Raw genomic sequence first — 13,715 nt, forward strand, 5'->3', positions numbered from 1 at the left:
GGCATGGGGGGCATTTTCCAATGCTCCTGTCACACCATTTTTTTTTACAAAAGTAGGTAAATAGGAATTGACTTTGCGAACTTCCAGTTCTTTAAATAATAAAAAAGGCCTCTCCTGGATCTAAAATCATCCAGGGGGCCTACAACCATGGTGAAAATGCCCCAATGCTCTCTAGAGGACATTTTGGGGCAGAATTTGATTGACTGATTTGTTTTTGCAAGGGTGTGGAATGTTCCAAAGTTTCCTGAAGGATTAATGTCTTCCACAGCCTCCACAGTTTGCCATCCCTGATATAGGAGATGAGATGATTCCTCTTTTCCATCTTCCCCTAGGCCAGAGGTGAGAATCCTATACAGAATGCTGGAGTTTACAGCCCAGTAACATTGGGTTGGTGACATGATTCACACCTCTGCCATAAAGGCAGGGAAGAGGCAAGTAAAGTCTGCCTGTGTAGCAGAAAGTTAGCTTTCTCCTGGAACACAGTCTGAAAGGATGCAGGGAGTTGATCAAGTAGGGAATCCCATGGCATGATGGGTTCCCTTGGGAATCTATTGAGGGGCAAGGAAATTTTGGAATGGTAAGTGAGCACTGGACTACTGGAATCCTCTCACTATTCAGAAAAGGCCATAATGCTAGGAAAGGTGGAGGGATGTAGAAAGAGAGGAAGACTGCATTCTAGATGGATGGACTGTATTAAGAAGTTCACAGGTATGAATTTACAGGCCCTAAGGAGAACAGTGGAAAACAGGGAGTCTTGGCTATATCTCATCCACAGGGTCGCTATGAGTCTGGATTGACTCAAGGGTGGTTAACAACAACAACAACAACTCACCATTCAGAATTGGGTTTTCGGCACATGACATTATTAAGTGTTGCAATGCAGCAGCTAGGCGTAAGAACAGTGGGACTGCTGCTTCTCCTTTGCATGTCTTTCCCATTCAGGGACAATTTGCAATGAAAAGAAGCTGGAGGAGGCAGGAATGGAAGGCTTAACCTTTCTCCTTCCCCTTCCATCCTTCCTTTCCCACCAATTTCTCAAGTCTCCAGCAGGTCCCACAGGGTTCCAGATATGGTTTAACACATTTCAAAAGATTCTTCTCAGGTTTCCCTGGAGTTAATTTGTCAAATCGGTTAGCGTGAGTCTCTGTCTCCACTTCCAACCAGACAAGTCATTCAGACATTCCTTGCATTGCTGCAGCATCTCAAGATGCAGAGTGGATGCTGGCCCATGGCTTTTCTTGTGTGGATTCAGATTTTAAGCCCTTATGACAGAGCCTGACTTGGAGTGCGGGTGAATTGTGTAGAAGGAAGCAGTTGCCAAGGGAAACATGATGCATATGACTGCTGTTGCTATTGCTGCTGCTGCTTACTACCCAGTGCTGTGGGCTGTATGATTTGCCATCTACTGGGGATGACAACTCCTTTGCAACAATCCCTATGCGCTGGAGCTGCAGCTGTTCTTGTGGATGAGAGAGAGACCATAGAAAAAGACCTCCGGCACAAATGTGCAAAAAACCACAGCAGCTCTGGTAAGTTCTTACTTATACTGAAGCATTGGGCACTGCAAGCAAAATGAAAAAGCAGCCAGGAAAGATCTAAGAGGATAATAAACATGGCTATGGGCAGTAAGAGTTTGGCATCATTGGGTGCTTGCTGTGACCAGAGCTGTAGCTATGGGAGAGGGTGTATAATCCTCCCAAATAAGAATTTGTTCCCTGTCGCCATATCTTTAAATTGAGGAATTAGTTGTTTTAATACTGTAAATAGTTTAATTCTATTTTAATGTTCACTTTTTGAATGTTTTTAGTTGTATTGTTCTTTTACATTGTAAACCACTTTGAGGGGAAGGGGGATGCTAATACAAATATTTATTCATTTATTTACAGCATTGCAGAGAGAGAGAGAATAAAAATGATTCACACCTATATTTGCATGTCTTATATTTGCTGTGCTCACATTCCCTTGGTCGCTTTGCCTGCCCTCGTTCTTTGGATGTCTAAACTGTAATTCTAAATGCTCTACTGAAGTTTTAAGTTATTGCAATGCTAAAAATTTTGGGATTTTTTTGGGGAGTAGGCAATACTCTAAATTCTCTGCCATGGAACAACTCTTTCCATGAAAAAGATTTGAAGAAGACCTTGGCTGTGTGCAAAAACAGGGCTTGGCTGAGGAAATGAACATCCTGAACAACTTCACTTGCACTGAATGCTTGTTCACCTAAAGCTGAGGTGGGAATTATGTAGCCTTCTTGATCTTGTTGGACTGAGGCTCCCATCATTCCTCACCATCAGCTATGCTGCCTACCTTGGCTAGGAGCTGCATTCTATCAGCACCTGATGGCCACCTATGATTCCCACCTATGAATTAAGGCTTTCAAGTCTAGGCTAAGTCAGAGTAAAGCAGGTTTTCCAGTGTTTAGGATCTCTCCCCCTCTCCCATACTCTCCAACTGTCACACTTTGGTAGGGACAGTCCCAATTAATCCTCTGTCATCATCCCAGTTTATCAGCTGCTTTTAACATGTCCCAATTTGTCTCTCCCTCTCCAACTTTATCCCTTTGTCCTCAGCCAATTGCTGCAGACTGAGTTCCAAGTGCAAAAGTAGTTTGTACTCTTACAGAACCCGGGAGAGAAGAAGAGGCACTGGAGTCTTGCCCTTCCCTGTGGGCTCTGCTAAAAGCAAAGTGCTGCTGCCTCCTCTAGCTTGTGTGTTCTTTCTCATTAATATGTTTTGTCATCCTGACCTCACTTTGGTGTTGCTTGGACACATGTGTCCTAGTTTTCATCTGTGCAATGTTGGTGAGTATGGACAAGACCTGAGAATCATTGCTTCACAACAGAACATTTCATTGCCAGTCTCAAGCATAATGTCTGGTTCTCCCATTGTTGTCTAGGTTTTTCAAGTTAGCTGGCAGCTGGGCCAACCATCTATTTTAAAGCTTTAAAGCTGCTTAAAATATGATTTTTAGAATGCCCTGGCTCTGAATTCAGTATCTTAATGGGATTGCTCCAGCTCTGTTTACTACAGCCAGAATTTCTCCTTTGCCAATCAAAAACCTCTTTCCTACAACAATGAAGATGGACTGTGTAAATATTTTCTCCATTAGAATATGAAGCTGAATCCTCCTTACTACTACATTTCCAATGCCACTCAAGCTTTGCATTGCTGAAGTGAGTCAATACTGATGCTGACAACAAAGTGCAGGCGTTACAAGAGTTCTCCTATTGATTTGTCATAAGGCAACAGAAAAAGAGATTAGACAAGGCTTCAATCCTTGCCTGTCATTTGCAAGTTCTCATGAGACAAATGACATTCCAACAAGCTTAAGTGACCAAGTACTTTACTAGTCTTGATTCACCCATTTTGTCATTTGTTTTGCATTTCTTGCAATTTTATCTGGACTGCTCCTAATGCAATATGTCAAAGGGATAAGGAGAATAAGCTTTTCAAGAGAGAAGTTCCAAAGTGGGATTTGTAAGATAAGCTTTTGCACTGCTTCTGACCACAGCTCCTTACACAAGATCTTTCCCAAGTACGCAAAAGCTGGCAGTTAAGAAGTATGATATAACTTCCACAGAACAGAAGCTGCTAGCTCATACTCTGGAATGGTAAGATGCTTCTGCACTAAGATTCCTTACTGCTGCTATTAGCTGAAAGTACTATTGCAACACTGTTCGCACATGGCACATAATACGGCATTAAATCACCGATAAAAATGGTGCAAATCTCAGACCCAAAACAAGATTATTCAGAATGTCTGCTTCTAGAACCTTGGTTTATCTATGTTTTGTTTGGTTAGTTGTTTCCATCTTGCTCCTTAATTTTAAAACATAGTTGTGAGGGCTGGTTTTTCTTTTAAAGTATGAACAATCAATCTGTATGTAAAGAGGAAAGATAGAATTACATGCTCATGATCCCATCCGCCTGTCGAGAACAGAATCTAGGTGATTAAAGGGCTGATTCAGTGTTCATATGATGGAGCGAAGGAAACAGTGAGTCGAAAGGAAGAAAATCATTAAAAAAAAGAATGCTAAGACCAATGAAAAGACACGAAGCAAGGAAAAACATCAGTACAACTTGAATCTCTCTTATCTGGCATTCTGAAATCCAAAATATTTCAAAATCCAAAATTGTCTACATGGGGGGCTGAGATAGTGACACCTTTGTTTTCAATGTACACAAATTTTGGTTTAATTATTAAAAATATTGTGTATAATATTATCTTCAAACTTATGCGTATAAGGTGTGTTGTTGTTGTGTGCCTTCAAATCATTTCCAATTTATGGCGACCCTAAGGCAAACCTTTCATGGGGTTATTGTGGCATGTTTTTTTCAGAGCAAGTTTGACATTGCCATCCTCTGAGGCTGAGAGAGTGTGACTTGATCAAAGTCACCCAGTGGGTTTACATGGTTGAACCAGAATTATAATCCAGGTCTCCAGAGTCCTAGTCTAATTCTTGAACCACTACACCATATTGGCTCTCATTATAAGATGGACATGGTATATAGAAACTTAAATGAATTTCTTGTTTAGACTTGGTCCCATCTCCTTGATATCTCATTATATATATGCAAATATTTCCAAATCCAGAAAAGTCTAAAATCCAAAGCACTTCTGGTCCCAAGCATTTTGAATAAGGGAGATCCAACCTGTCGCATTTTGCCAGTCTGACACCAGAAATGGAAACAGTGCTATATCTGCTTTTAATCTGCTTTATTTTGGATTGCTCTGAGGAAATTTTTAAAAGTTTTAGAAAAGTTCCCTACCCATCAAAACATTACAAAGGGAACAAATTCACAGCTTGATGTAAATCATTTTACCCACACTGCACTCTGCTTTCCCCCAGCTAAAGTTGTAGTCTTTGGGATTTGCTTGGAGTCACCAAATCACATTATTTCTGCCCTACAAATTTGCTTCTTGGAAAACAGCAAATTAGTAAGATCCACAGTCCCTTCATGATGTGTTCAATTGCATCATGAGTAAATTTTTAGTGTTTAGTGGTTATATAGGAAATTGTTGAAATATAATTGCACGTGCTCAATAGCAGACAAAACAAGGAACACATCTATTGAAACCTCATGTCAGAATTCTGGATCAAAGATCTGAATAACTGAGAAAAAGACAGTGTATTTCTCAGTTCAGTATGCTTGTTCATTTTTATCTAGGGCAGAGAGAAGCACTGACCTCAAAGTTGCCATTCTGACCCTGAAAGGGTGTGTGTGTGTGTGTGTGTGTGTGTGTGTGTGTGTGTGTGTGATTGACAAAGCTTGGAAAAATTACTTTTTGGGATTATTACTCCCACACTCTCTTGAAACCAAGATTGTTAAACTGAATCTGTCGTACTTTGGCCATGTCATGAGACATCATGGCTCATTGGAAAAGATAATAATGCTAGGAAAGGTGGAGGGATGGAGAAAGAGAGGAAGGCCATATGCTAGATGGATGGGATTTATTAAGGAGGCCACAGAAACAAAGGAGAATAGTGGAGGATAGGGAGTCTTGGAGATAGCTCATCCACAGGGTCGCCGTGAGTCGAGGTCTATTCGAAGGCAATTAGCAACAACAACAGCATCAAACTCCCACACTCAAACATCTCTTGCCTGGAAGGTTCTGGGACTTGAAGTCCAAAAAAGTAATGGCTGATTTTCTGTATTGCAGTTACAGAGCTACAGTAATCTAGAGCTATACATCCGTAAATGCTCCATATTCAGTAATACAGTGGGCTCTTGGTATCCACTGGGCGTTTGTTCCAGGGACCCTGGTTGATAAACTTGCTCTAACCTCTATACCACATTTGAGCCAAAACTCTAATACAATAGGCCCTTGGTATGGAATGGGACCCTAGTTGATAAGCTTGCTCTAACCATTATACCACATTTGAGCCAAAACTCCAGTACAGTGGGCCCTTGGTATTGGCTGAGGTTTGTTTCCAGGAAACCCTGTGGATACCAAAATTGATGGATGCTCAAGTCCCATTAAATACAATGGCGTAGTGAAATGGTGTCCCTTATATAAAAGAACAAGGTAAAGGTTTCCTATCTGGAATTTATATATTTTTGAATATTTTTAAGCCATGGATGCTTGAATCGTGGATAAAGAATCCCTGGATACAGAGAGCCAACTGCACTATGTATCCACAACGCTATTGTAAATGCCCCTCTCCCAAACCTAGATTAACAGCCAGCGACTGCACTGAGCGATGAAGGTCTGTTCAGCATAAAATCAAGGCACAGGAGGAGGAGGAGGTTTCCAGCCCCCTCCTGGCATCAAGCAAGGCTGTGACATGGGTTATTGTGGGGGTTTTGGGCTATGTGGCCATGTTCTAGAAGATTTTCTTCCTGACGTTTCTATAGACCCACTTTTTCCAGGCAAGCATTCTCTGAAGATGCCAGCCACAGATGCTGGCGAAACGTCAGGAAGAAAATCTTCTAGAACATGGCCACATAGCCTGAAAAACCCACAAAAAACCATGGATGCCGGCCATGAAAGCCTTTGACTTCACAAGGCTGTGACAGTGGAGTTTATCAGACAAGGAGAATTGGAAGTATAATCCAATGGCAATCTGAACACAATCATGGGGTTTAACGTTATTGCGTGATAACCCACTACACACAAATTCGAGCAATGGGAAGTCAGTCCGAATGCAGTCATGGGGTTTCACGTTATTGTGTGATAGACTACCACACGCAAATTTGTGCAATGGCATGCTATTTTCAGGCAATGGGAAGCCAATTCGAGCGCAATTTGCATTCACGTAAATTTGCTGAACTAGCGAATTCATGTGAATGCATTCTGGCCCCACTTTCTTTTCATTCGAAATTAAGAGGAATTCCTCATGTGTGATAAAGTCCAGTCAGAAACAACATCCCTGTTGCAATTCCTCATTGCAGCCTTGCTTGCTGGAGAGGAGACCTCTTTGTCCTGATCACCAGCTGAACAGACCTTCTTCACTTGATGCTGCTGCTGGATATTAAGGTAGGTTAAGGGAGTCAAGCCAGAAGACATTACTTAGTTACGCATTCATAACTAATTATCCAATCTAGGATACTGGAGGATTTCTCAAAGCTTTTTTCCCCTTTATATTTCAAAACTAACATTATGCTTTTAAAAACAAATGTTGCCATATGTTAACCTTTCACAAGCAGTACATCCTTAGCATTTATATCTCTACAAATTCACCCTGTCCCTAGCACATGTGGTTAAGTTAAACAATACTCCTAGTAGCAATTGCTGGTGGCCTTGCTAGTTCTTTGTTTTCATAATTAAAGGTGAGAAAGGCTCTGCCTTGCTGATGACAAAATCCCATTAAGCGAATCAGGCTAATGCTATTTTGGAGCTTGACATATGGTGTGGAGTCAGAAATCAGGGCAGTAAAGTCAATGCCAGCAGCTTCTGCTGCATGAATTCAACCCCTTTGAAGGATAGGGTTCAGCACCTTGGATGGTTCTTTTAAAATTCAGTATACAACCCAGAGTGCTTTTGCCTTCCTAATGATGAGGAAGCCACCAGCTGCCCCTGGGTTCAGTACAAACATTTCCAGGCATCAACCCTTCAGCTAAAATGCCTTGGACTCAGTGGCCCTCTGCATTTGCTCAGAGTCATCCACATTACAACCTCAGCCTACATCCAGAGAGGATGCAGCACTAGCTGCATCTTTTGCCACTATAGTGCAAAAACAGGTAAACATTAAATATTGTGCTGGAAGATTTCCATTGTGTTCCACAACATTTGGCCTGGAGGCAGAAAAATCTGTTCCTATCACCTGCTTTGTCTAGAACGCTTGTTTTCTAGAATCCAGAGTCTCCAAAGCATATTGCTGATCACCATCTGATGACACTAATGGCTTGCTACTCCTTCTAGAGCAGCATCAAAGACAAATATGATAACAGATTGGGGAGCACAGGTTCCATGTTTGAATCACTGCTCAGGAAGTGATGGCATCATCATCGTCTTTTTTTTTAAAGTCAATTGATATTTAACAATAGTACAATCTCAATATTACAAACAAACCCACCCCATTCCCATCTCTCCCCTAATTCGTAATACATAATAGAAATATTGCTCTGTCAAACATCTTACATTTGAAATTCCATTCTGTTCCTTTACATGTTATTATAAGTACATTTATCTAGTTGTTAATCCAGAATTTAACTTGGTTGTTTAGTTGTTTAAATACACCACCACTTTGACACATAAAAAATAAGAAATGGCTTCTACATAATACCCAAAAAGTATGTTTTATATTTCCTTTTACCAGTCTTTCTCTGATAGGGCTGTAGTCCATATCCCATTTAGCTAATTCTTAGTTGATAAATTCTCTGATTTATTCCGTGGTTTGACAGTTTATAGCCTCAGTGTGTCTAACATAAATAATATGAGGCCTTTATGTGATAAATCCTTATTCTCCCTTTCAAAAAGCGATGTAATTCATAATGTTCTGCTCAAATAGACTCCCTCATCACTACTTGACTTATCCAGGAAAGAATTTAATCCCAAAATATTTGAACCCTTGAGCACATTAGCAAGGATGTGACAGCATCATCTTCATCTGGGTGATGCTAATGGATTTAGAAGATGAGGATGCAATGTTGGCATCATCTTCTGACTCAATTAGCAGCACCAGGTGAAGGACTGAATGGGACCATGGCACATCCTCATTCTCCATTTCACTTAGTGATGCCATCATCTAGTCAAGTCAAATTGCTTATGGTTTGTGCTATTCCCCAGGTGATCTTTGACTGGCTGGGGGATTATCCATGTGACTAATTAGGGAGAAGAAGGAAAACACAAGGTAAACAAGTATCTTGATGGGCAGAATAAGAAGGTGTATTGTGTGTTAGCTACCCTCGGACTGACCTTGACTCATGGCAACACTGTGGATGAGACATCTCCAAGCCCCCCTATCCTCCACTGTTCTGCTTAGCTCTTGTAGATTCATGTCATGACCTCGCCAACTGAGTCTATCCATCTTGTGTGTGGTCTTTCTCTCTTTCTACTACCTTCCCCCTTCCCTAGCATTATTGTCTTTTCTAAGGATTCCGTGGACAGCCAGAAAGACAAACAAATTGATCCTAGAGCAGATGAAGCCAGAAATCTCCCTGGAAGCCAAGATGCCAAAACTTAGGCTGGCGTACTTTGGCCACATCATGAGAAGGCATGAATCATTGGAAAAAACAGTAATGCTAGGAAAAGTAGAAGGTAAACGGAAAGGAAAGTAGAAAGAGAGGAAGGCTGCATGCTAGATGGATGGACTCTATTAAAGAGGTTATGAATAGGAGTTGGGCAGAACAGTGGAGGATGGGATCTTGGAGATGTCTCATCATCGGGTTTGCCATGGGTCGAGATTGACACAAAGGCAGTTAACAACAGAATGGGTCATGTCTTCTAATGCTGTGGCCAAAGTATGACAGCCTCAATTTAATCTTCTTGGGTTTGAGGGAGAGTTCAGACTTGATCTGTTCAAGGAACCATTAGTTTGGCTTTTTGGCTGTCCACGATATCCTCAGCACTCTTCTCAAGTACCACATGTCAAATATATTGAGAAAGGAGGCCAATCTCTTTACAGTCCTGGAGCACAGGAGAGAAGAAACCCAATTTCAGTTAAATCTTGTGAATTGAAAACTTATTATTCAGTGTAACAACAATGGGAGAAAGCAAGTAAAAGCAAGTTTCATGGGAGCTTTAAGAATGATTTATTCTAGCATGAGCTTTTGTGGATTACAATGCACTATCTCCAATTCCTTGGCAGAGTACAATATTCAGGCATCAGATGTATATACATACTATGTAAAGATATAAAGGAATCCTTTAGTACCTTTGAGACTAACTGAGAAAAAAAAACAATCTAACAGCAAAAACTTTTGGTGAACTCTGGTCCACAAAATCTTACACTATTAAAAATCTTTTTCTCAGTTAATCTCAAAGTTACAACAGGGTTCTTTCATATCTCTTTATGGTGAAACAGGTTAACATGGCTATGCATTTGAATATATGTATATAGTTTACATGATGGCTATAGAAAAGGATGCTAAAATGACAGATCAAAGCTGAGCATAAGTTCCTGCCTACAAGCAAAATATCAACATTCCTTTGGCTTTTATTTCTATTCAAAGGCACTGTGGTTGCAGGAGAGATGCTCATGTCCCTCTGCGTGCCCCATGCCTTGTCCTTTCACAGCACAAAGTAGACAGTGTTACTTAGCCTTGCATGATGGTGGCTTAGTGATTTAAGCTCTAGTTCCATAATACTTAGATTTGCCTGCATCTGCAGGTTCAACAGTTCATCTTTCTAAGGGAGGAACTATGCATTATGTCAGCAAAGAAAAGACACAGTTTCCTAAACACCTCTGTGTAAAACACACGGAGGAAGAATATTTGCAGGGATGTTTGCTAAGAATCAGGAGACTGCTTCTCGGCCTTTTGGCTAAGATCAAGTGTAATATGAATGGGGAGGATGCATAAACTTTCCATTGATTCTCCCTGCAAATGCCTTCCTAAGCCATTTTTGTCCTGTAGTGGTGCTTCTCCATTCTCAAAAAATCCAGAAGAGGAATACACTAAATAGAGGGCAGGAGGTGTTTGAAGAAGATAATTGGTGGGAGGTGGAAGGGCTGAAAACTTGTATTTAACCACCAATTCACCCCTGCAAAGCCTATGTGTTGCATAGTCTTAGCAGGTTAAATCTCCTTTCCTCAACAATAGTTTGATTATATATCTGTATTGGCTGGTTTTGGCGAATTGCTGTTTGTTCTCTTTTTTAATGTTCTTTTTTTAAAAAAAATGGCTAGAGACAGTGCCATTATCTCATTGAGTCTTTCAACTGCCTTATTAAGTAGGCTTGTATTGTAACAGCCAATGTGGTATAGTGGCTTGAGTGTTGAACTAGGCCTCTGGGAGACAAGGGCTGAGATCCCCGCTGGGCCATAGAACCCCACTGGGTGGTCTTGGGCAAGTCATACTCTCTCAGCCTCAGAGGAAGGCAATGACAAACCCCCTCTGAACAAGTCTTGCCAAGAAAACCTTGTAATAGGCTCATCTTAGTGTTACCCTAAATCGGAAACTCAAGGCATGGGTTAATACATGTGGTCTTCTTATGAGCAATACATTTTAAAAACAGCAAATGGGAAATTTGCTGATATCTAGGAACGCTTCCACAGTACTGGTGTAATATATTTTTGATCAATGAAGTCCCCAACATAAAGGAATAAACTCTTCTAGAACATGGCCACATAGCCTGAAAAACCCACAAAAAACTATGGATGCTGGCCATGAAAGCCTTTGACTTCACATTAAAATAAAATTGTCAATTGCAGTGCCAAAACAAATACCTAGATGTCCTTGGCAAAAAAAAGATCTTCAATGATGCATCATCCAGAAAGGGGGGGAAAGCATGCTTCAGGCAGAAGCTACACAAGGTTAAAGTCAAAGGTGTCTTTTTAGAAGTGTGCACTTATCTTTTGTATAGGTGCATCCTGAACTTAGCTGTGAGCTCTGCTGGTTTTCCTCAGTGATCTGTGACTGATAAGGAAACGGTTTCATTGATTGCGTCCATCAATAAGGAAGTAAATGCAATTGATATTAAAACCAAACAAGAGGAAACAAATGCAGTCAATAAGCCTATCAAGGAATGGACCAATAGCAAGGGGGAGATTGCTGCTTGTTACAACGACCTTGAATGAACTTAAGCTGGATAAGTCATCTACAGGGATTGAAAGCTAGCATGAGTAAATGCTGGCAAGCGGCGGCAGAGCTGTAGTAAGGGGGCGTAGATCTGCTCGCCAGCTTTGTCTTGGCTTGTTCAATGGCTTCTTGGTGTAGGAGATGTCGGAAGCATGTTTGTGAAAACCCTCCTTTCTCCATCGTCAGAATAACGGAAGGAGAAATGAAGTCCTACTACAATTTCCTCAGGGAGTGTACCAAGTTGGAGAAGATGGCCAGGAGAGGTATGAAAAATATCTATTTACTGCGCAGCCAAAGAGTTTTTGCTGAGACATAAATCCTTCCAAGTTCAGTAGGGCATCCTCCTTGGTAAAAGTGCTTAGGTTTGCTATCTTGAAAATAAAGGGTTGTCATTCTATAATCAAGTCAGTATTGATTTGGGACCATTATTTTTTATGACATTTTAAATTGATTATGCTTGTAGGCTTTGGAATTAGAAGATACACACTGATTCATGACGTTTCACAGCATCTAATCGAAATGTGTGCTGTGTGATCCTAAATGAGTTTGCCCAGAAATTAGTCCCACTGTTCAATGAGAGTTAGTACTTATGAAATACATGGAAGACTAAGAGCTTCAGACTGTGTAACGTAGCAGTTTAAAAACTGTAATGATTTCTTAATGATTGAATGATTTAGTGCTGTGGATGAGGCTGTCCCACGCTGAAGATGCAAATTTCAAATTTCAGTCAACCATCTCTTATGGAGTCTCTCCAAGAAAGGTATCACAGTTTAGGGCAAACCTCTCTCCTCCAGCCTTTGTTCCCCACCTGCAAACCTGGAATAAGGACAGGTTAACAGGGCACTACATCTTTAACAGAAAATTTGGTACCAGAGGCAGAAAGAACATGGGAAGACTAAGGCTTCATTCCTAGACTGGGGGGAGGGGGAGAAGAAAAATTCCCCATCACTTTAACATGTTTCAGCAGACATTTTATGCAAAGCTAACAATATGCACATGTGAAATGAGTCCCTATATTGGGAGAAAGGCAGGATATAAGAAAAGGTAATAATAATAATAATAATAATAATAATAATAATAAATGAAACATCCAGTTGAGTTAAGCCTTGCATAAATAAAGAAAAACATTTTGAATCTTCTAGAGATCAGCCGAAAGCTTCTTCCAAAAGCATCCAAAGACCAGACTCCATTTTTCTTATAATCTGCATTTTGGTGTCCAGACTTTTAGATCTGCACTTTTTTTTTTAACATGGTAGGGGTAACTGGTGAAGGAGTCTTATCTCTTCCCCTCTTTTCTCTCTGTTTTGCTGTTCATGCACACTCAGTAAGGGATTCTGGAGGCAGCTGGTGTCATCTTTCCTATTGTTGACAGGGACCCACAACTTCAGTACTATAGCATCAACTAGAGTAGAATCCCATTCGTTCCCAGCTCAAGCTTTGTTGCATTGTTCACTGCAGTTACACTGCTGCAACCTAACACCAAAAGTCTGTACAATATCATCCAAAATCCACACAACAGTGAATCCTTTATGGAGCCAACCAAAATGCACAATATACATGTTGCAAGCTTTCGAAACTCCACTGGCTTCTTCTTCAGGCAAAGGTGTTAAAAATCATACAGGAGGAAAAAAAAGGTGATGATGTTAGTCATAGGCTTGTATTTTGTTAAAATGTTGTCGTGATTGTCCTCAGTTCGGATGGTATGGAAGGGCCCACCTCTTTCTGGCCATGTGGTATTGGGAGATTCTTAAGGCCTAGGAAATAAAGTTTAAATTATATTAGCAAGACAAAAAGCTACTGTTTTTGTGATCCAGTTTGCCTATATTTGTCCACTTTGACAGAAAAAGAGAAGAAAAAAGTGAGGAGGGCTGGATGTACATAAGATTTTGGCAAAGGCTTTGTATACCTATATAAATTACCTTTCCAAGGCTCTTGCAAAAGAAAGGATCAGAGCAGTTTAAAAGTATTATCCAGGTGTTTAAAAAGATTTATCTCTGTTAAAATTGGGAGGGGTCACTAATGCCCCAACAGGATTC

General features: G+C 40.7%; 1 protein-coding gene across 8 annotated transcripts in view; it reads left to right on the forward strand.

The window, feature by feature from the left end:
* The window catches only part of LOC149317967 (guanine nucleotide exchange factor DBS-like), a 292,013-nt gene that overhangs the window by 12,639 nt on the left and 265,659 nt on the right, over positions 1–13,715 (forward strand). For 7 of the 8 annotated variants that reach the window (XM_089508734.1, XM_089508737.1, XM_089508738.1 and 4 more), the window contains exon 1: positions 11,770–11,942. The exons of the other annotated variant lie outside the window; for it this stretch is intronic. In XM_089508734.1, coding sequence (XP_089364860.1) covers positions 11,801–11,942 — 142 coding nt within the window. In that variant the 5' untranslated portion in view covers positions 11,770–11,800. Of the gene's footprint in view, positions 1–11,769; positions 11,943–13,715 lie in introns of those variants that run through there. 8 annotated transcript variants of the gene reach the window in all.

Source organism: Sceloporus occidentalis, unplaced genomic scaffold (genome assembly GCF_023333645.1).
Source record: "Sceloporus occidentalis isolate IW3139 unplaced genomic scaffold, rSceOcc1.0.p SCAF_2, whole genome shotgun sequence".
Classification (NCBI taxonomy): domain Eukaryota; kingdom Metazoa; phylum Chordata; class Lepidosauria; order Squamata; family Phrynosomatidae; genus Sceloporus; species Sceloporus occidentalis.